Here is a 24,456-nt window from a genome sequence, read left to right on the forward strand (position 1 = left end):
CCCAGATTATGGCAGCACTTCCACCGGAACGCTGCAATTTCGCTCTGCCTTTCACCACAACAGGTGTTGATTATGCTGGGCCTTCCCAGGTAAAGGCGTCCATGTTAAGGTCTCCCACTCTCATGAAAGGCTATGTGGCTGTCTTTGCATGTTTCACGACAAAGGCAGTACATCTTGAGCTATGTAGTAATCTGACGACGGAGGCTTTCCTCGCGGCATTTGCTCGCTTCGGCGCTCGACGTGGCTACCCTTCGAAAATCATGAGCGATAATGGCAAAACCTTTATTGGAGCTCAACGAGCCACAGAAAAGCAATTTGTGGATTTTTTAAAACAAGTGTCATCCGACATCGTACAAAAGTACGCCCCTCAAGGTATCAATTGGCAACATATCGTGGCACGATGGCTCATATCTCACTGTATGATAAATTTATAACCAATAATCTTCTCTAAACAGATTACTATGGAGGTAGATACGCCAGTTACAGCCACGCCAACCGCTCGGGCTACCAATGCGCCACGCACCGGGCCCTCACCAGCGCCCCGAACTGTGGTTGCAACAACGCCGGCCCCTGTACCGGCAACCGCGCCTGCAGCGGTCCTTCAATCCGTACCTCGCGGTTGCACTCGGCCACCACCACACCCATCACGGGTTTTGGAATCCCTAAGGTGCCCCATCTGTCGGCGCCGACATCGCCTGCACCATTGTGGCATATTTCGGGGTATGCGACCCGTGCTATGGCAGCAAGTTTCGCAGGCCCACGGGCATTGCCAGAACTGCCTGTCACATACACATGTGACTGCAGCGTGTGAGTCACGAGGGCTGTGCCAAATTTGCCACAGGCCGCATCACACGCTGCTACATCGCAGCGCAGCACGCGAATTGAACCGGCCACCCATCCGTCGCGGCCGCGTGAGCGGAACCTCATCGCGGAGTCGACAGCCTGGGCCACCACCTCGTCGGTCTACGGGGCTGAGCAGCGTTGTGGCTACGCTGCAACAGCTGCAGCGCCTTTTAGGCTAAACAGTCGTTTAGGGGGGCCGGGATGGCTAAATGAGCACCTGACCCCCCTCTTAATATAACAAAGCTACACCCCACTCATACACACCATACTCAACACGACTACACCATCTACATCATCCACACATCATTTCATCACCTCTCATCTCATCATCATCTGCACCACACCTTTCACACCACACACAAGGACACCTAACACAAGCAACAAAAGGGACTGGCGGACGGCGCCAGCCGCTCTTTCGTTTACGGTCCGTGCGCATACACATACGCTAGTTCCCAACCGTTTCAAGTGTCAACGTTTTTTAAGTTTTTTTTCTCGAAGTTGTCAAAGGTGAGTGCCGGTATTTCTATAGCATTTTATATAACCGTATTACCGTATAGTTCCTAAATTTTATATACTTAATATCGAAGATATTTTGTAAAAATTCACTTTTGTTCGAACCAACTCATGAAATTTGTATGTAGGTAGATAAAGGAGGGTGGCAAAACATCCTTGGCCCCGGGCGCCCGAAATTGTAGCTACGCCACTGTCAATATGTCGACTTACCAGGAGATAGTATGTCAAGGTTATCGTGCCTTTTTATGTGATACAGCTGTCGTCCTTTCAAATTAATAAGACGTGAGCCCCAGTACGTGTGTTTTGCATTGTAATCTCCACCTGCTAGAAATCTATGGCCTAGTATTCCAAAAAAGTGTTTAAATTGGATGTCCATAATTTTAAACCAAGGTGGGCAGTATATGGCCGTGAAGCTTAAGTCCCCGTAGCAATTTTTTATAGTTATTGTCGTAGCTTGTAATTGCGCTGTGGCATAAGATTTTAATGTGTGATGATTTAATCTTTTTCTAACCAACACTGCTGTTCCTCCATGTGCCTTTCCATCTGGGTGGTTTGTAACAAAGAGTCTAAATCCCGGTATAAAGAAATTGTTTTTGTTCGTAAGCTGAGTTTCTGACAATAGCATTACATCAATAATATTTTCATCCAGAAATCTAATAAGTTCCAATTTATGTTTGTTAACACCCTTTGCATTCCGTAAACAAATGTTTAATACACTCATTTACTTAAAAAAGTTTGCAATATATAGTTTTGTGATTTGATTATCTCTTGAAGCATATTTTGCATTGAATCCATAAATCATGTCATACATTGTGTAAGGTTGAAAATCATAGTTTCAACGCTTCCATTTGGTTGGTTTTGGGGCAATTGAATTTGTACAGTACGCCTTTCACCACGTTTGCATAGCTCCTTTGTGTAGCATTGTCTTTAAGATTTATTGGTTTTGAAATATGGACGGGAATTTCAATATTTTCATTAGGAGGAATATTCAACATTTGATTACGACGTGGTCGAATGCCCTGTGACATCTTCGATTTCAAATCTTTATATACACGGCAACCCCTGTTGTTAGTAGTGTGATTTCCTCGACAATTGCTGCATTTTTTATTTAATTCTTATATAATTATATATGAAAATTGTTAGTACCTACAATTTCACTCAGTTTCGCAACAAGAGTATTACTGCTACGCTCGCAAATATTGGAGGTTGTTTGGCATTAACGACTGTGGTGGTCGTCGTCTGATCCATTGCTTAATATGGCAAATCTGTTGCCATTTAAAACTTCCGGTTTATTCTTATTTGGTGTACCGCCTTGAAATTTTTTAGGATTGACCGCTGACTTTGAAGGACTTATATTCCTTTTTAAATTAATGTAACGGTCAAAGCGTGTTTGTACAGACGGGCCTTTTTTTATTGGTATATTTTCACCTTGCGTTGTGATTTTCTTTGTTAACTGCGCGCTTGCTGGTACCTGCTTACTGTCAGCGCATTTGTTGTTGCGCGATTGTTGTTTTCTGCTACTTTTGCTGACTGCGTTCCTTGCTGCGTTTCCTTCTCTGCGGATCGCCGCGATGACTCATCATCACCGTTACACTTTTTATTGTAGTAGTGTTTAGTGCTGTTAGGTCGAGAAAGCTGAAGTAGGCATTTATGGAATGCAAGTCCGTAGGCTTGGTGAGGCTGCGAAGCACTCATTATTGTTTTTAATTTCTTTGTTTTGTTTTTATCTATTTATTTCGTGCATTGTTTGCTTATATTTATAAATAATAATTTGTGAGCAGTGAATTTTATTGATTGTTTGCTTTTAGTTTATTATTAATGGCCGCTTTTTGCAAAATGTGAATACATACATCTCCTGTCATCAAACAAACAGTCGTCGCACTCGCGACTTGGCTCTCACGTCACTGTTGACCAACCCATGATTGCTCTTGCCAACAGGTGCTACTTCGGACTGAGTAGGCAATTGAAAAGTAAAGTCCTCTCTCGACGAACAAAAGCCAAACTCTATAAGTTGCTCATAATTCCCGTCCTGCTCTATGGTGCAGATGCTTGGACGATGACAGCAACCGATGAGCCGACGTTACGAGTTTTCGAGAGAAAGGTTCTGCGAAAGATTTATGGTCCTTTGTGCATTGGCCACGGCGAATATCGCATTCGATGGAACGATGAGCTGTACGAGATATACGACGACATTGACATAGTTCAGCGAATTAAAAGACAGCGGCTACCCTGCACATCGCCTACCCAGTTTGTTTCGTTACAAAACAATATGCAAAGTAACAAATGTTCCGGTGACATTACTGAACATTATGGTCCGTTCGAATGTATTGGAATTGACGCTTACGAAGTCAGCTTTTGTTATATGGGAAGTAGGCGTGGTCTGGGTCAATTGTAGAAGTTCACGCAAGTGAAGACAGTTCTCTGATTCCCATTCATTTGGGAGTGGTCAGAAACGTTTGTTTTACATATGGCTCAAGCAGCCATGATCTGGTAACCGATGCCCAGAGCATACTAAAATTATGGAGGGAACACTTCTCCCAAATGGCAGAAAGTGAACCCGACTCCTCAATCGATGAGGCGGAGCAGACGTTTCTTTGCCCGATCATGAAAAAATTCGAATAGCAATAACCCGCCTGAAGAACAACGAATTGGGGCTGATAGATTGTCGGCCGAGCTATTGATGAACGGCGGCGAAGAACTGATAAGTAGCATGCATCAGCTTCTTTGTTAAATACGAAACGAAAGAGTGCCCAACGATTCGGAATTTAAGTGTGCTGTACCTTTTGATTTTCCGATAACCAATGGATTCGGTTGCAGCTGTACGTATGGAGCTTGAAATACCATCCCACAATTACCTTATACCGAGTTGTTGACGAGTGCTCTCAGAGAGCAGAAGTGCAAGTCGAGTAGAACATCGTTCTATTGTGATTGCAGCTCCTCGCCGTCGAACCCTTCTTGAGTTTATTGGCGTGCGTTTTTTGCTGCACAGAGGCGGTTTCGAATCTTGGCTGCAACAAAATAGTGGTCCGAGTCGATTTTAGGACCACGGAACGCACGCACATCTAAAACACTAGGGACGTGTCTTCCGTTTATCACTACATGATCGATCTTGTTGGTTGCTTTTCGATCCGTGGAGGCTGAATTTACCGACCGCAGTGCCAAAAATAGCTTCTTTGCCCACCCTGGCGTTAAAGTCGCGAAGCACGATTTTGAAGAACTTCGCTTTAATGCGGATTGTGGCTAGACGTTCATCCACGGGTGTGAATAACAGTACTCGGCGACGGAGCTCTCTCTCATCACGAATCACGGCGATGATGACAGCCTTCACTCTAACGAGGATATCAACATCTTTCCAATTAAGGGACCGGACATTCCAGGTGCATGCCCTTAAATCGTAGTCCTTATTTTGTTTGCCATGGTGGTCATCAAAAGGGGGGTCTCTCATCCGAGGCTGTCGATTAGTTTTCATTGGTACTGTTTTTTACGTGGCGGGTCCCAAACTTAGCGCACAACCCTCTAGAGGGGATATTTCGCCTTCTCACTTTAGCTCGCCTCCAAACGGATGTTCTTAGGCTACCCAGAGGATACTTGGTCAAAGACCGGAAGTCCTGAGCTGCTTGAGCCATGTGTAAAAGAATCGTTTCTGACCACTCCCAAGTGAATAACGATCAGAGAGCTTTCCTAACTTGCGTGAACTTCTACACATGGCACCATCTTATATGTATATATAGATATAGATATACAATAAATTAACATGTACTTGAAAAATTTTAATACAACAAATACGAAGCGGAAAGGAGTGGAAAAAAAATTAGAACAGAAGCATGAACACATATTCTTACGTTACCCCCAAGAGCCCTGAAAGGAATCAAAGTGAGCCACTATTTATTTAATATATACAAATATGTGTACTTAAATATTAAATCCAATATAAATCCATTTTAAATCCATAAGAAACGGTTTATAAGCTGTCAAGGTTTCAATTACCGTGTTGCGACTTATATCTAAAGCTAAAACGAAAAAACATTAAGTTAAAATTAAGTAAATTTTTAAAATATTATATTTGAATTATAAAGTTTTCTTTTTATTATGTAAAAATATTTACCCTAATAGTATTAAACAAACTCACCTTAATCTATTACTATAAGTAAACAAAATGAATTAAACTCACCTTTTTTTTGTGCATACATACATACTTACATTCCAACTGTTGTTACGCCTTTCGGCTTTCACGGTTAAGTGATATGGACAGAAACAAAACAGAAGTTACAGAAAACAAAGTTTTATGAGAAATTAGAAAAAGGATTAGGAATCCGTACGTCTATACATATACTTTTTTTTTTGTTACCGCAGGGGGAATCTTCCAAAGAAACCGTCCTGTTTCAGACGGCAAGCACGATTCATCCTACACGCGCACGTGCTGCCATTGTTACCAAGTACGGAACCTGCGGGGTAGGATGCCTACGTACTAAACCCTAACTCCGTCTCCTCTGGCTATTTATTTTTCCTTGCGGGACCGCCGCTAGGCAATTCTTCACAATAATAAGCTTTAGCCGGTTGGCTCTCGATCTATAAATTTACCAACTCCATGTGGATCACCTATCTATCGCGCAGTATTCTTTGAAGCAATATAACCACCTGATTCCTTCAATAGCCTTGCTTGCGACCTCCGTTACCTTTTTTATGGCGTCTATTGTTGACCTGTGTCTTCGAAAGCCATATTGGTTTTCGGCTATGTCCGGCGGCTCTCTTTCTAGATGTTGCTCTAGCCGCACACAGATTATACGCTCCAGTATTTTCCCCATTGTGTCCAGCATACATAGTGGTCGGTAGGAGCCTGGCTCCCCTGCTGGTTTATTTGGCTTTTGTATAAGCACTAGCCGCTGTTTTTTCCAGACCTTAGGAAACACTCCCTCTCGTAAACAGCGCGTTTAAACTCCCGTAAACGGGTGGGCTTATATTTAATAGCCAGTTTTAGGGCCTTATTCGGGATGCCTTAGTCTTTGACATGACGATTTTATATGCATCTCCCCACGGGTTTTCTTCGACCTTGTTGCAGAGCTCTTTAAAACAACAGGCTTTGCTCTTGTTTATTGCTTTCTTGAGTTCATTTCGCTTTCGTTTAAAGCGCTCGTTTAGCATTGTGAAATCCGTCGTTTTTTGTCCCCTTTGACACTGGCACCTCGCTTTGTGGCATTTACTTCTTAGAGCTTCAATACCCTCATTCCATCAGTATGCGGGTTTCCTGTATGTGCCCTGTTTTTTCCTACACATAGCGGCATCGCAAGCTTTGCTCACATATTTAACAAGACATTCAGCCTTCTTTACTATGTCTATGGCGTAGTTCGGATTGTCATCCAGCATTAATTTGTACATATCCTCATCAAGGGTTTCAGTTTTCCAGCCTCTGTTTTGAACTTTTTCGAGATACTTAGGCATTTTGTGCGTTTTATCAATTTCAGGCAAGATTGCCAAGTGTACATGTAATGTCCACGACCGCACAAGGGAGCTACTAGCAAACGTAATATCGATTACAGAACCGCGGCCGTTTTTTCGAAGGTATTTCTGTTACCGGCATTCAGCAAGACGGTGTTCAGTAACGAAAAGGCCTTCAGAAGAGTTTCTCCTCATATATTTGTGTATGTGCTGCCCCACTCCACTGCCCATGCATTGAAGTCATCTGCCACTACGTTCATTGAGGTGTTCGACACTTCTTGTACAAGGTTATCAATGATTATTTCACATTCACCTTGTGCGATTCTTGGCGGAATGTAACAGCTATAGAAGTTTATTTCATTGAACTTTGCTCGTGTGTAATAATCTTGTCTTGTTAGTGGCTTTTCTTGGAACACGTTTTTTCCACAGGCACAAATGGCCGCTTTGCCCGTTAGGTTGGAGGTCCACGTTGCTACGCTAACGTTTTTGTATTGTTCGCAGACTATTGCCACGTCGATTTTCTGCTCACATACTGTATGCGAAAGAGGGTCTTTATCTGCTTCGCAGTGGTTGAGGTGGAGCTGAAGAACCCTCATATTTTGGCTTTTTGCACGCTTTTTGGTGGAGTTGATTTTTTTTTTGCTACCTATCTGATGGTCAGAGTTCTCCTTTCCCTGTTTTTTACATGCACTGCAAGACGGCTCCTTGTTGCATGTCTTAGCAAAGTGACCTTTTTCCCCACATTTGAGATAGCATTGACTTCTATCGTCTGAGTTTTTGCAGGTTCTCGCCAGGTGGCCATATTCCAAGCACCGGAAGCACTTCTTAAGGTTCGGCTTCTCCCTAATCCTACGCACTACCCATCCTATTTTAATTTTTTTGGCTTCAATAAGTAGCATAGCCTGTAAGGCGGGGAGGCTTATCACAGCTGTTTGGGTGCCTGCGTATGACGCCCTAATGCCTCTGATTGAGCCTTTATCAAAATCCCCTAGTTTTCCTATTTGCGTGCGAACAGCATTGACAATGTCTTCCTGTCCAGTTATTTCATCCAGATCCCGGATTTCCACAGTGGTCTCACTTGTTAGGGCTTTAATTTTGGCTTGATCTCTAAGCACTTTGCCTATTTCGCTGGTGTAGTCAGCGGTGTTTTCCATTTGCGCGCTATTCAGTTCCATTAAAATTTCACCTTTGGCCGTCTTCCTAATCCGGGTTACACTTTCCCCCAGTTTCTGCAGGGCATCTTCTTTTTCGACAACCCTTAAAATATCGCTATGTCACGTTGCTGTTTCGCGCAATCACTATCGCATCAGGCCCAGGTCTGTGCTTATATGCTGCCTTTTTTTTTTCTTTTGATTTCCATCCAGCCATCTTGTTTTCCCGGTATCTGTCCTTTGTTTATTGCGGTTGACTTATCTCCTTTTTCCTCGTTATTTTTAGCCTTCTTTGGTTCCTCTCCATGAGTGGTTTTATTCTTTTTTGGAGGAGTCTGCCTTTTCGCCTGTTTTTCTTCTCGAGGTCTTTTAGGCGTTATTTCCGTTGTTGCGGGCATATTTAGGATACTCCGTCTTGCTTCCTTAATATTTTGGTACTCCTCTAAGGCTTTTTCGTACGTCTTCGTTATAATGCCAACGAGGTCCCTAAGATTATTGTTGATTGTTCGTTGCGGTGGGCGCATCATTTCTATCAACTTCGTAATTTCTTCACCAAGCTCACTCATATTGTCACCGCGAGGTTTTACCGCCTTCGTTTGCGGCGTGTTGTCTTGCAGCGTTGGTGGCGACGATCTCGTTCGCGTTGGTTTTTCTACGCTAAGCATCTTTAGGGGAGATCTGCTAAGTCGCGAAGACCGCTTAAATGGATCTATTTCCATTACTGGTGTCCTTTGGGAGTCAGTTCCTTGCACTTTTGGATTATTCACATCTCCTGCGTTTCCCGCGTCATTTTCCAGTATGGTAGCCACTTCTGTTCGTTCGTTCTTCGTTTGTATTGTTTTTTCTCTTGTAAAAGTCCGTTCCTTTCTTTTGTACCAGCGCATCGAGTATAGGGGGGCGGGCCGAAATAAACAGGAGAGGGTGTACCCTCGGTGTCTATGCACCAACCCCAGTTCCCTGAGGCCTGTTCTTCGCTTTACTGGTCCCGGAAAACACTTACGGACCAGCGCTCGCCCGAGGCAACGCAGACTACTAATCTTGCGCCCAATGCACACTCCTTGACCAGAGCCCGAAGGGGCTGGTTTCTGATGGACACCGCGGCTAACACTTCGGCAGAGCAGGCTCACATCACCCTATCCATCTCGGCAGCAGAGAAGTCGCTGAAAAGATTTAAAGGGACTCCCAGTGCGCCGCGAGCGTACATCGGTCAAAAAAACTTTAACAGCCGCACCTAACATGGTGAACAGACGCTGACCAGGAAGCCGCTCATTGTGAGTCTGTCGTAATAATTATAATTTTTTTCATTGAGTTATAAAATTCATAAGAAATAAAAAAATGTCCCAAAAATAATCAAACTTTAACTGTTAATACTTAGACTTAAACGTTTGGGTTTACGAAAAAATCATTATAGACCTTTTTTGTAGAGCATTAAATTTCCTACAAAATCTAAGGAACAAGATATTTTTTTAAGTAGTTGGAAGCGATATATAAATTTTTCTATCTGATAATAAGAAAAAATAGAAAACTGTATGTAGGTGGACCTTCCCGTTACAATTAAAAACTCATGTTTGGAGAGGCTTTCTTAGAGGTGTCTAGGAACCTATTTTTCCGAGAACCAAACGAAAAAAAAATTTTTTTTTTTTGAATCACTCTAATGTACATATATGTATGTGCATACGTGAAGTGCAGCGATATCTACTTACATATTTATATTTATAAGTGGAGTGCAGTGAAAACATCGAACAAAAAAAATTTAATGTATACACACATATACGTAAATAAACGGGAAGTGGAGTGCTAAATGCATAAATATCCGTACTTACCCAAATACCTACCTCAGCCTATAAGAGCAAAAAGAAAAAAGGAAGTATATAGTATGTACTTGTATGTAAACACACTCGTGACCACGCAAACCTTACCACACAAAATTTTCAAGTATTGTGCGTATTTGACCACACTTTATAGTGGTACTTTTTGCAGAAAAGCTAGTTGTGTTTTATTCATTAAACGTAATAAATTAAAAACTATAATTATAATTAGATAATATCATTTAGTTTACTTATGCTTACTAAAAACTTAAAAAAAGAAAAAATTGAACAAAATCCCGAACAAACGAAAAAGTCCGAAAAAAATTAAGAAAATATATTATACTCGTAGTGTTAAGTTTAGTGTGACCACTATTATATTTACGTACATAACTATAAATGCATAGTGTTAAAATTTCGTGAACCAATTATACCTAATACCTAAATAAGAGAGAATATAAGAATAATTAAAACAAATAACGAAATAAAATAAAAGGTGGTACGTAACGCGTACAAGTGCGCAAAGTTATTTATCTATGCGGTATAGTGGTGAACGCAAATAAAAGGACAAACTTTAAATATTGTGGGTTTGGGCTAGCGAACATATACATATGTAAGTATATAAGACCCCTGCCAACCATGAGCGGGTAAAAAACCAGATAATCAGTGGGTAATCATGTGTACTTTGCCATAGGCCGAGCGACAATTTTACTCACTCACGTACGTATACATGTGATCATACATCTTTGTTGCTCTCATTCAGCAGTGTCATATAAAAAAGTATATCTGTCCTGCTCTAATATCCCCAATCGACGGCTGATGCAGGGTTGCATTTTCTCTTTTTAAATAGCTGATGCAGGGTTGCATTTTAAACAGCTGATGCAGGGTTGCATTTTTTAATTCCTACTTTTAAAATTTAAAAGAAAACTTTTTAATTTTTAAAATTTTTATTTTATTTTATTTTTTACATTTTTACATAAAATTTATTATAATTTATATATAAATAAAAACATATTTAATTTAAAAAAATAATTAATATCTGAAAAAAGATTAATTAAAGAAAAGAATTATTACAACCTGAAAATAAAAAAGTGGACAAATATTATAAAAGACAAATACCTGAAATAAAATAAAGGTTATTAATACCTGAAAATAAATAATAATTACATTGAATTTGTAATATCTAAAAGAAAAAGAAAGATTATTTGTATAAAATGATAATAATATCTGAAAAAGAAGATTAATATTATCTGAAAGAATAAAATATATTAAATACAAATAGAATTTACTCTGAAAGCAAAGCTTAATTAAATAAAAATAGTGATAAAATCTGAAAAGAAAGAATAATTAAATAAAAGTAATAATAACATCTGAAAGAAAAGATAAATATTATTTGATCATTTAAAATATAAAACAAACATTTGTTTTCACATATTATATTGGATTGTGCAGGCCGCCTTAAACGCATAAAATAAATACATATGTACATATGTATGTATTTATTTTTGCGTATTATATTGGACTGCGCAGTCCAATTTCTAAGTACACACACTTTTTTCACATACTTACTTAACAGTTGATATTTGCCGCTTCTGATGATATACATAGCTGCTGCTGCTACTTCCAATTCAGTTCTGATTTCCAATGTTATAAAAATAGATGAAGTAATTATTTTCAAAATATTGTTAAAAACTCATATAAAATGCATTTACTTTCCTTCTTGTTGTACGAGCCTCCTTTACGATGGTACAATCACGAACGACGTGCGTCTTTCAATCGTTTTTTTTATTACCCTTTTTGGGATTTTCTATTGTCACTATTGACAATTATGTTTTCTCCTTCGCACTCATTCAAATAAATCAAGAGATGAAAGAAACTTTTTTCATCGCACTTAGGTAAACAAAAAACAACCCGAAAATGTGCGTTGGTGTTAGTGTATAGAGAAAAAATGTGTAGTTGTAGTGGAATATTTGTCACAAGCGGGTAGCCGTGGTTCGCAGGAACATATGTAATTTATATATACATACATATGTATGTACCAGAGACCTGCACGAGTAATTAAAAAAGTAACATGTTAGCAAGCGGCGATGCCGATGCGGCGAGTACACGCTACGTAACGGTACTTTGGCATCGTGGGCATCGGCATCGTGGGTATATCGGCATCGCCGATTACTAACATGTTACTCACTTAGTATTGTGCGCCAAGAAAAGAACTGGCATTTTCGCATTAGATAAGTTTTTGCATTTGTGCTATTATTTAAATCTATATAATGGAAATTTTACAACATATTAAAAGTGGTGTTTATAAAATTAGTGATGCATCGGGTTCAAGTGACATCTGGAAGTTTTACAATAAAATTGTGGACACCAAGACGGGGGAGAATGTACCCTATGTTATATGTTCACTTGTATGTTGTATGTATGTACTTCGTTTCATTTGCCATTGACGATACCAGATAGTAATCGTACGATGCCACGATGCCGCGATGCCGATGCGCAATGTTACCTTCGCATCGTGGTAATCGTCAGAAGTGTTACTTAGTAACGTAATCGTACGATGCCTACCTTAATCGTGCAGGTCTCTGGTATGTACCCAGCAAACATATTGGCAAGCGTTTTGTAAATTAAGATTGCAGTAAGCTTGCATAAATAAGAGTTTTGCGAATGTCGTTGACAATTTGTTTGCAAATGCAAGTGTTTTGCGGACGTAGTTGACAATTTACTTGCAAATGCAAGTGCTTTGCGAACGTCGTTGACAATTTGCTTGCAAATGCAAGTGTTTCATAAATTTAAGCAAAACGTGTAGTTCTCGCCGCAAAAGATTGTGCTAATAAGTTGTGTTAATAAATTATGTAAAATTGTTCTTAAAGTTGTTAAATTAAGTGCGTTTGATACTTTTAATTATCATTTGCTATTAAAAAAGTTAATAATCTACTTATTTAATGTCTGCAGCAAAAAAGAAGAAAAGTGTTGTGCGCAGCAGCTTCGAAATTTTTGAACATCTATGGAACGGTGCGGCTACAAGTTCGGTAAGTACCCAGAGTGAATTTGTGGAACAGGAGGTTGTGCCTGAAGCACAGAATAATTTAGATTCCTTGTTGCCAAATGATGATTATATTTCTGATGAAAGTGAGAACTCGTCCGATGGCACCGTTATTGATTTCAATAAACGTTTAGCTGCATGGTTTGTAGAGAGCAATGTGCCCAATGTGCATGCTAATAAATTATTGGACTTATTAAGCGACAAAATTGAAGGTCTACCAAAAGATATCAGAACGCTAAAACGTACGCCGACTGATGCTCCAGTTGTCTCCTTAGCAGGTGGAGAATATGCCCATTATGGCTTGAAAGACTGTTTGACAGATTTTTTGCGGGAATATAAAGTGCATACAAATATTTTAGAATTGAACTTTCACATCGATGTATTGCCAATTTCGAAAAGTTTGCTGAAGAGCGTGTGGCCTATTTTAGTGAATGTAAATGGGACGGATTCAGTTTTCGTGGTTGCTATTTTTTGTGGACGGTCTCATCCCAATGATGTGAATAAGTTTCTGGCACAATTTGTCGATGAGTTGAACGATCTTCTCCAAAATGGATTCTCATACGAAAACAAAACTTTTGTAATAAAATGTCGAGCATTTATTCTGGATGCACCAGCTAGGGCACTTATGCTTAGAGTCAAAGGACACGCAGGCTATAGTTGCCGCACAAAGTGCGTTCAGAGGGGCGAACGGAAAGAGAATCGTATTATATTCCATTATCAAAATCATCCTTTGCGCACAAATATAAATTTTCGGCAAAGAACTGATGTCAGCCATCACAACCAGCAAAGTTCTTTGGAGATTGAAAAACTTCCAATCGACGTGATCCAAGTATTCGCTCTAGAGTACATGTACGTGGTGTGTTTAGGTGTAATGAAGGCTTTGCTTGGATCCTGGATAAAAGTTAAAAATCGCAATTATTCTTTGCAACAATATGATATACGAAAACTAAACACAGTATTTCAATCCATTGCGCGTTACATACCAAGAGACTTTTGTAGGAAACCACGGGATTTAAAAGAGATAGACCGCTTCAAAGCAACGGAATTCCGTCAGTTCCTTTTGTATACAGGCCAGGTTGTGCTAAAGGACATATTGAGCGAACAGAGGTACATTCATTTTTTGCAACTTAGTCTTTCAATGCGAATTCGCCTCAATGCTGAAGATTGTGTACAAAATAACAAATGCGCAGAGGCGCTGATAAAGGATTTTTTACTCAGAGTCCCTATTTTATATGATGATTTAATGTTAACATATAATTGCCACTGTTTGAGTCATTTGGTCAGAGATTCCATGCACTTTGGATCACTAGATACAACCAGTGCTTTCAAGTTTGAAAATAAATTAGGAAAAATTAAGAAACTAGTTAAGAAAAAAATAATGTTCCGTCCCAAATTTACAACAGACTAGATGAGCAGAGTGTACATGGAAATTATCATACAAATATTGTTTCTAAAAAATATACAGTACAAAGTGATGGCACTTACAAATTTGTTAAAACTTAAAACTTTTATTTATCATCTATTGCACCTGAGAACTTTTATTTAGTACAAAAATTAATTTTCAAACTTATTTTCATATCCAGATCTGCTGATAACGATTTTGTACTTCATGGGCTAAGGGTACAAGACTTACATTACTTATATGATAAGCCACTTCAATCATCGCTTTTTAATATTTACCGTGCCGAAAATCTCAGTTTTAACAAAACACTGAATCACATCCAAAGTTATATGCTTCTACACCAGATCGTCTTATATATTTGTGCCACTCATAACAGATCATGTCGCAGAACAATCTCAATTACATCGTCGACCCCATTAATGATGACATCGCATCCTCACAAACTATTTATGTGATGCAACCAAGTCCAAGCACAACAACAACTTCTTTGGATAGTGCAACGTCGTCGGGTAAGATAGTATTTATTTTTAAAGGATACTTTTAACATAACACCGCGACACTTTTCTCATATTTGTTTTATATTTTTTTCGGCAGCAATTCAATCAGTAATCATCGACGCATGTCAAAAGGCTGTTGAAGAGGTGGATGAAAAAAATAAGCTAATATTGTTGCGCCTAACAGAAAACGTTGAGGGGATGCGCAAGGAAATCATTGATCTTAAAAAAGCGGTATCACATAATAACGCTACTATTATACCAAGCAAGCCGTATGCTAATATTGAAGACTTCCTCAATTTTGAGAAAACTTTTCTGGAAGATATTGATAAATTTTCCTTGCTGGTAAGAATTTAAATTTGAAATATTCGGTGACTGTATACTGATGTCGATTTTATTTATATTTTTAGAAGGCAGATCTAAAAAGATGGTCAACATCCAATTCGAGAAAATTTGTTACGAAAGCGGGGCAGAAGATTATGACTGACAACGTTGCTGAGAGCTTTTCCTGGCGAGGAACTGCAGATAAGAAGTGCATTAGGGCCTTCACTGTCGCCACTGCTATTCAGCGTAAGTAAAATACGTTTAAAAGGTTTCTAGTTACATTTCTATATTCATATTTAAATTCTATTGCAGAAACTTTCGCTGAAAATGGAGGCAAGGAAGAGGACTTTGTGTTTGCCTCTAAGTCATATTTGCAGTACGTAATAAATCTTATTAAAATTAAAACAACAAAAAAAGTAAACTAAAATACTAAGTAGTAATGATTTTTTAAATGAAAAACAATGAAGTTCCTATTTTTATATATTAATGTAATATTATTCTATGAAGAAACCAAATTTAATATTAAAACTGATTTTTTAAATGTATCAATAAAAAAGCATATCCAGAACAAAGTAAATGTTTAAAACGCTTACTTATTTCATTAAAAATACGTGTTTTTTAAGCATTTTCAAAACGCGTTTTATAAGCATTTAGAAAACGTGTAATTACGTTACTTAAAAAACATGTTTTGCAATTGTCTTTTAAACGCTTATAAAGTTGGGTCCTTTTCGATTATAAACCCTTTGCTTTGATGTCTTTTATAAAGGTGACAGCAGCGTTTTATAAGTGTTTTGCTTACATTTGAACGCTTTCAAAACGTTTATTTTTATATGTAAATGCTGGCTGTGTACGTTCGAAAATAACAAATGTGTACGACAAAAAAGTTAAAAAAATGTTTGGAAGAGCCGGTTGAAAAAACCGTTTAGGAAACTGTTTACAGTGCCGCTAGTTTCAAAAACCGGTAAAACTCAAATACCCGTAAAGACCAAAGTGCCGGTAAACCAGAGAACTTAAAGCCAGAGAACTTAAAGCAGAGAACTTAAAACATAGAGAAGGTGTAGGCTCGACTGCGAATATTTTTTTAAATTTAAGTAAGGAATTCACCTCACAACCACAGAATTCACGCTGTGAAATGTAAACATTTTTAACAGTTCTCTCACATACTCCAACAAAGAATATGAAGAGAAATAAATAGTATATGTATTTTCGGCATATGATGACGTGACATGTATGGCCATGCAGAGAATATTGAAGGAAAATAAGTTCTTTTATATTTAATTTTTAACAGTAAAAATGTGTACAACTACAGCTCTCTCACATACTGAAGAATATGAAGAGACGTATATATACATACATATGTATGCATTTCATACTATGCAAGCTAAGTTATCACAGCTAAATGTACAACAGCAAAGTTGTCGTAGCTAGCAAAATATACTGATATTACTCAATTCAGCAATATTATGTAAATATACAATATCATTGCTTAATTTCCAAAATTTGCAACAACAGCACATTTCGTCGGCACTAAACCAGAACGGAAGCCGTGCCGCCGCAATTAAAGCCGTTTTTCGACCAAACTGAGGTTTACTGTTTGGCTATAATTATTGCTTACGTTAGTATATAGAAATAAGTACTAGTAAGTAAGAATTCGTACATATGTAAGTTTATAGTATATAAAAAAAATGCTGTATAAAAGAAACGTTTTTAATAAAGAAATTCGAGTTCGACTTCACCATTCAAACCAGTGTGTTGTTAATCATCCGGTGGCAACCATTAACTGGCGCCTGAGAACTTTAAAAAACTAGAAGTTGCCTGCACCAAAAGTATTAAAGTGAATCTGTACGCACAAATATCATTATCCAGAAGGATAAACGACGGAATTTAATTTTTATAGAAAGTTCAGTTGAGTTTGACATAAGTCATTAAAAACAGTATTTAAAACCTTGTTCAGAAATTTAATTACAAGTGTACGCACAAAACACCGCAAAAACAAAAAAGCGCGTCAAGTGTCGTGACATATCTGAAGATTTGTTAAACAATTAAGCTAAGTGTTTGACAAATCAAATTAAAAATACTTATAAAGTGAGCAACTGAAACAAGAAGCCGCCAAATCAACGCCTGGAGTGACGTTATCCACCCCCCAGTAGAGGACTAACGCTTCAAACAGGACCAAGTGGACCGTCCAAAGAGAATGACAAAGTTGAAGCTGATACTCCTGTAAGTTAATATTAAGCTTACATAAAAATTATAACTACCCGATATATTAAAAATATTGCATAGCAATAAATATCGGTCAAATAAATTTTAAGTATTATAATAAGTACCCGATATATAAAAAATATAAAAAATCCTAATAAGCAAATAAAATTTATACCCGATATATAAAAATATCTAATACAGTCGTTCAATTTAAATTTATACCCTATATATAAAAAATTGTTAATAGCAATAAATATATATAAAGTATCATATTGTAAAAGCAATAAATAGTCGAAATTGTAAATCACAGTAATGGAGCAAATTCAAGAAGCTATTACACACCTAACAGGTGCTGTTAATGCACAAATAGAACAATCAAAAATATTGAGCAATAGGATAAATCAGTTAGAAAGTAGAATTAGTCCCCATAACGAAAGTTCTATTTCAAATAACCATATTCACTTAACTGAGTCAGACTTAATAGAAATTAGCAGACTTAAGATCCAATCCAATTCATATCCTGGATCCACAATGTCGAATCTGTTTTGCAGGACTACGAAGTAGTCAGAACAAAGCCACTGTATAGAGCCATCCTACGACATATTAGGCAGAAAATTAAAGGCCCTGCAGATACGGCCTTAATCTCATACAACATATTCAATGATGATTGGGGAACAATCAAAAATTGTTTGTCACTACACTATGCAGACAAACGCGACCTTAGGACTCTAGAACACGAACTAGGAACCTTATCCCAAAAACACTTCAGCGTAGAGCAATTCTACGCAAGAGTCAATCACCAACTATCGCTGATAATAAACAAAATAAAGAGTCATGATTATTCAAGAGAAACAAATAATGTTCTACTGGAAACCTATAGGAATCGAGCCCTTGATATATTTATCAGAGGCCTAAACGGCGAATTGTCTAGAATGCTAGTCATTCAACGCCCCAGCAACCTACCCGAAGCATACGCTTCCTGCCTTGAAATTCAAAACATTAACTTAAGAAACTATTCAATATATACAAAAAATGGAGGTAGCTCTAATCAAATGCAAAAACATCAAATGAATCCAAAACCAATATTTGTACCAAGGGTATTAAACCCTGCCGAAAAAAATTTAATCTATAATAAAAACATGCAAAATCAAGCACCGCCACCACCCAGACCAACCAATCCTAAACCACCAATCCCTATGGAGGTGGACCCTTCAATACACTCACGAAGAATAAACTATATGAATCGACCGAACAATACGCCTCTAGTAAGGCCATCCAATTACTCTTCAAATATCCCTAGGAAATCCCAAAAACTATTTAATGTCCAAACAGAGGACGAGGAAATAAATTTTATGACAGACGCCTGTCTACCCTACCCTATTTAGAACTAACTTTAAAGAACGGGGATATCGCGAAGTTCCTTGTAGATACGGGAGCTAATAAAAACTTTGTCTCCGAAAAAATTTCAAAAAATTCAAAGAAACTTGAGTGTCCTTTTAAGGTTCACTCTGCCACAGGTCAAGTAAATATAACCCATAAACTACGTGGACCATTCTTCGGAAGTATAGGTATTACAAATAATTTTGATTTCTTTACATTACCCAATTTAAAATCCTTTGATGGCATCATTGGCGATGATACCCTCAAAGAATTGGGAGCAATCATAAATAGAAAAAATGACACAATAACCCTCAAGGATGTGGTACTGCCACTAAAACAAAATATCTCTAAACAAATAAATAATATTCAAGAAAACCCCTATGAACATGAAGTTAAGGAAATGATAAATAAATATTCGGAACTTTTCGGACCAGTCTCCGACAGTGGGACAATCGACACAACTGTATTAGCAGAAATTAGAACAACAAGTGAAGAACCGATATATACAAAATCATATCCTTACCCAACCAACCTACGGGGCGAAGTAGAAAAACAAGTAAAAGAACTTCTAAACAATGGTGTAATAAGGCCTTCAAAGAGTCCGTATAACTCCCCATTGTGGATTGTTCCAAAAAGACCAGGTCCATCAGGAGAAAAAAAGTATAGAGTAGTTGTTGATTTTAAACGACTAAACGCAATAACTATACCTGATTCCTATCCAATACCTGATATAAACAACACTCTCGCTAGCTTAGGCGAATGTAAGTATTTTACTACACTCGACCTTACATCCGGATTCCACCAAATCAGGATGAAGGAAAAGGACATAGAAAAGACAGCTTTTTCTACAGCCAATGGTAAATATGAATTTACTAGGTTGCCATTCGGTCTTAAAAATGCCCCTTCCATTTTTCAGAGAATGATCAATGATGTTCTAAAAAGGCTTATAGGAAAAGTCTGCTACGTTTATATCGATGACATTATAATAATGGGAAAAACTAAAGAGGAGCACTTGCGAAATATTGAAGATGTGTTCATGCTTTTGTACAAATCAAATTTAAAAGTCAATCTGGAGAAATCCAAATTTTTTAGAACAAAAGTAAATTTTCTAGGTCATATCGTTACCGGCGAAGGAATTTTGCCAGATCCTGACAAAATATCCGCTATTAAAAAAATTCCCGCACCTGTTAACCTTAAGGAATTAAAAGGTTTCCTGGGTTTAGCATCGTATTATAGGAGATTTATAAAAGACTTTGCAAAAATTGTCAAGCCACTTACCAATTTAACTAGAGGTGAAAATGCTCAAATAAAATGCTCAATCCAAACGGATACAAATTTCACTAACAGAGGAAGGCTTGAAATCATTTAATGACATAAAATATTTGCTTACATCTTCTGAAATTCTGGTATTCCCAGACTTCAACAAACCCTTTATTCTGACGACAGATGCTTCCAATACTGCAATCGGAGCAGTCCTTTCACAAGGGATAATCGGTCAAGACAGACCCATAACTTACATCTCTAGATCACTCAATAAAACCGAAGAGAATTACTCGACCATAGAGAAAGAAATGCTCGCCATAGTGTGGTCCCTCGACAAATTAAGGACTTAGCTGTATGGAGCTAAAGAAATAAAAACTCTTACTGATCACAGCAACAGTAATAACAATGCCGAGTTAAAAAGGTGGAAAGCAGGGATAGAAGAATATAATTATAAACTCATTTACAAACCAGGAAAAACAAACATAGTCGCCGATGCGTTATCACGGGTGCCAATAGAAGTTAATACGCTAACATCCACAGATGAAAATACACAACATAGCGCAGAAGAGGATAGCTCAAAGCTCATTCCTCACTGTGAAGCTCCAATTAACGTATTTAAAAATCAAGTTATATTTACAGAAGGAAAGGAGGAAATTACACACGAAGAACCTCATCCAAGCTTCCACAGACTCATTAAATGTAAAGTTTACGATAAAGAAAACCTAAGTAAAATCTTGAAAAGCGTTCTAAACCCAAACATAATCAATAGAATTAAAATCCAAGAGAAATACATTTCATTACTACAGCAAATATATCAAGAAAATTTCTCACAATACCGACGTTTCATATCAGGATAACACAGAAAGTAGTTACCGATATCGCAGACGAAGATGTCAAATTTAAAATAATAGAACAAGAACACAAAAGAGCCCATCGCAATGGTAAATAAAATAAAGACCAGATATTGGAAAAATACTATTTTCCACAAATGACTAAACTTATTAAAAAATATACTAAATCATGTGAAATTTGCGGATGTAATAAGTACGACCGGCATCCACAAAAGCACAAGTTACAGGCAACACCCATATCTTCGTATCCAGCAGAAATACAGCATATCGACATTATAGAAATGTCCGGCGAAAAATATATCTCGTGCGTTGACAAATTCACTAAATTTGTAAAATTTTTAGGATAAAAAATAAATCAGTACTGCATATCAGAGATAAATTGATAAAGCTTCTACACTATTTCACTATACCAAAGACTTTGGTCATGGACAATGAAGGCAGCTTTGTAAGCCCAATAACTCTGAACTATTTAGAAGGGTTAGGAATTGAAATCTATGTATCTAGCACCACCTCAGAAAAGCGAAGTCAATGGTGCGATAGAACGTGTGCATTCCACTATTATTGAAATAATCAGATGTATCCAAGTGGAATATCCTGATTGCTCTATTAAAGAAATTGTCAATATTGCCGTTGACAGATATAATAACACGATACATTCAGTTACGATACAGAGAACACAGAGAATCAACTACCAAGATTTAACAAACTTTAGGGAAATAGTTAATTCTGACCTTCGAAATGAAATAGCCAGAAACCAAAAAAATACACTAAATTATCACAATAAAAATAGGTCAAAAGTAAGGAATTACGAACCTGGTGATACTATATTTAAAACGAATAAACAAATTAAAAAGAAAACGAAACCCGTTTTTAAAAAAGAAACTGAATACTGAATACTGAATACTGATAACAGAAACTGATAACAGAAAGATTCATAAATCACATTTAAAAAACTAACTGGCATTTACTCTTTAGACTCTTACCTTACTGGACAACTGCAACAGTGGACACCTACGAATATGATAGCCCGCTCGTGACGATCAAACAAGGACTAGGAAAGATTACAAAAGGGACGTATAAAATTATCCACACTATCGACTTGGACGACTACGAAAAAATTACCAACGACGTCAGACTTACTATATACCACGAAATTAGTAAACCAAATATTTTATTTCCACAATTAAAACATCAACTTTCCGAGATAGATGGCTTATTAAGCCAACTGCGTACAAAAAATGCAACTATTCAAAAGAGATCAGTCAATTGGATAGGATCTGCTTGGAAATGGTTAGCAGGAAATCCCGATGCCACTGACTGGGACCAAATACTTTCCACAACACATGAACTGACTGAAAACAGTAACGTACAGTACACCACAAACCAATACCTTATCAAGACAAATAATAAAATATTAGATAGTTATAATATGATTGTGGATGAAATAAGTAAGAATAATAAGGAATTATTCGCACAAACATTATATAATAGGTTAGGTATCGTAAAAGACGAAATTGCAAAAATTATAATGGCAACCCAATTAGCAAAACAAGGAATCGTTCATTCTCAAATTCTAAATAAAGAAGATATCGCAAATATTCTCTCTCAAACTGAGACATTACCTTTTAAAAATGAACTGCAAGCTTTCAAATATGCAGAACCTTCTATGATTATTAAAGACTCATTTCTTTTATATGTAATTTCATTTCCAAAAACCGAAGATACCCTTTACTATAATATTATCATACGTTTGACTGTAAAACACCTTAAACGAGTATACTTAGAATTCTCCAATCTTTTCATATCCCAAAACGACAAATATGGCATACTTGGAAATTGTATTGAAGTAGATGATACTACTATATGCAAGAAAAACCAACTTAAACAAGTAAGGAAGGGCTAAGTTCGGGTGTCACCGAACATTTTATACTCTCGCATGATAAAGTGATAATCGAGATTTCATTATACGTCATTTACATATTTTTCAAATACCGTATTTGTGTAAAGTTTTATTCCGCTATCATCATTGGTTCCTAATGTATATATTATACAGAGAAGGCATCAGATGGAATTCAAAATAGCGTTATATTGGAAGAAGGCGTGGTTGTGAACCGATTTCACCCATATTTCGTACATGTCATCAGGGTGTTAAGAAAATATTATATACCGAATTTCATTGAAATCGGTGTAGTAGTTCCTGAGATATGGTTTTTGGTCCATAAGTGAGCGAGGCCACGCCGATTTTCAATTTTTAAAAAAAGCCTGGATGCAGCTTCCTTCTGCAATTTCTTCCGTAAAATTTGGTGTTTCGGATGTTTTTTGTTAGTCGATTAACGCACTTTTAGTGATTTTCATCATAACCTTTGTACGGGAGGTGGGCGTGGTTATTATCCGATTTCTTCCATTTTTGAACTGTATATGGAAATGCCTGAAGAAAACGACTCTGTAGAGTTTGGTTGACATAGCTATAGTAGTTTCCGAGATATGTACAAAAAACTTAGTAGGGGCGGGGCCACGCCCACTTTTCCAAAAAAATTACGTCCAAATATGCCCCTCCCTAATGCGATCCTTTTTGCCAAATTTCACTTTAATATCTGTATTTATGGCTTAGTTATGACACCTTATAGGTTTTCGGTTTCCGCCATTTTGTGGGCGTGGCAGTGGGCCGATTTTGCCCATCTTCGAACTTAACCTTCTTATGGAGCCAATGAATACGTGTACCAAGTTTTATCATGATATCTCAATTTTTACTCAAGTTACAGCTTGCATGGACGGACAGACGGACGGACGGACAGACAGACATCCGGATTTCGACTCTACTTGTCACCCTGATCACTTTGGTATATATAAGCCTATATCTGACTCTTTTAGTTTTAGGACTTACAAACAACAGTTATGTGAACAAAACTATAATACTCTCAATGTTGCTAACATTGTTGCGAGAGTATAAAAACTAAACAAAACCCATTGCATTTCACAGATTCTTAGCGGAGGAAAAGCGTTTTGTGATTACCAATATGTAAAACAAGCTATAATTGAATAACCTAACGGAAAATGAAATTAAATTAGACTTAAACTATTTACATAAACTACATTTAAATAATGTAAATGAACTAGAACGAATAACATCAAAAAACATTATTTCAATTAGCTCAAGCTTCTTAGCAATTCTTGTTGCAGTAACACTATCATTAGTTTTATATATCATACTCAAACCAAAAACCATAAATTAATTTCACATCCCACCAATAACAGATTACCCACAGCTTTCAGTAGCCAATAATTCTTAATCAGCGAGACGCTGATGCTTAAGAAGGGGGAAGTTATCACAGCTAAATGTACAACAACAAAATTGTCGTAGCTAGCAAAATATACTGATATTATTCAATTCAGCAATATTCTGTAAATATACAATATCATTGCTCAATTTCCAAAATTTACAACAACAGCACATTTCGTCGGCACTAAACCAGAACGGAAGTCGTGCCGCCGCAATGTAAGCCGTTTTTCGACCAAACTGAGGTTTGCTGTTTGGCTATAATTATTGCTTACGTTAGTATATAGAAATAAGTACTAGTAAGTAAGAATTCGAACATATGTAAGTTTATAGTATATAAGAAAAATTCTGTATAAAAGAAACGTTTTTAATAAAGAAATTCGAGTTCGACTTCACCATTCAAACCAGTGTGTTGTTAATCATCCGGTGGCAACCATTAACTTGTATGTACTTATTAGCAGCGCGCACATGT

General features: G+C 37.3%; 2 protein-coding genes across 3 annotated transcripts in view; one reads left to right on the forward strand and one right to left on the reverse strand.

Annotated features, from left to right (window-relative positions):
* Positions 1 to 1,022, forward strand: part of LOC126755785 (piggyBac transposable element-derived protein 4-like) — a 46,112-nt gene extending 45,090 nt beyond the window's left edge. The window contains exons 3-4 of the mRNA XM_050468513.1: positions 456 to 807; positions 869 to 1,022. Coding sequence (XP_050324470.1) covers positions 456 to 807; positions 869 to 1,022 — 506 coding nt within the window. The remainder of the gene's footprint in view (positions 1 to 455; positions 808 to 868) is intronic.
* LOC126754507 (uncharacterized) overlaps positions 1 to 24,456 on the reverse strand; it is a 186,585-nt gene that overhangs the window by 52,461 nt on the left and 109,668 nt on the right. The window lies entirely within an intron of this gene.

Source organism: Bactrocera neohumeralis, chromosome 4, assembly GCF_024586455.1.
Source record: "Bactrocera neohumeralis isolate Rockhampton chromosome 4, APGP_CSIRO_Bneo_wtdbg2-racon-allhic-juicebox.fasta_v2, whole genome shotgun sequence".
NCBI classification, from domain to species: domain Eukaryota; kingdom Metazoa; phylum Arthropoda; class Insecta; order Diptera; family Tephritidae; genus Bactrocera; species Bactrocera neohumeralis.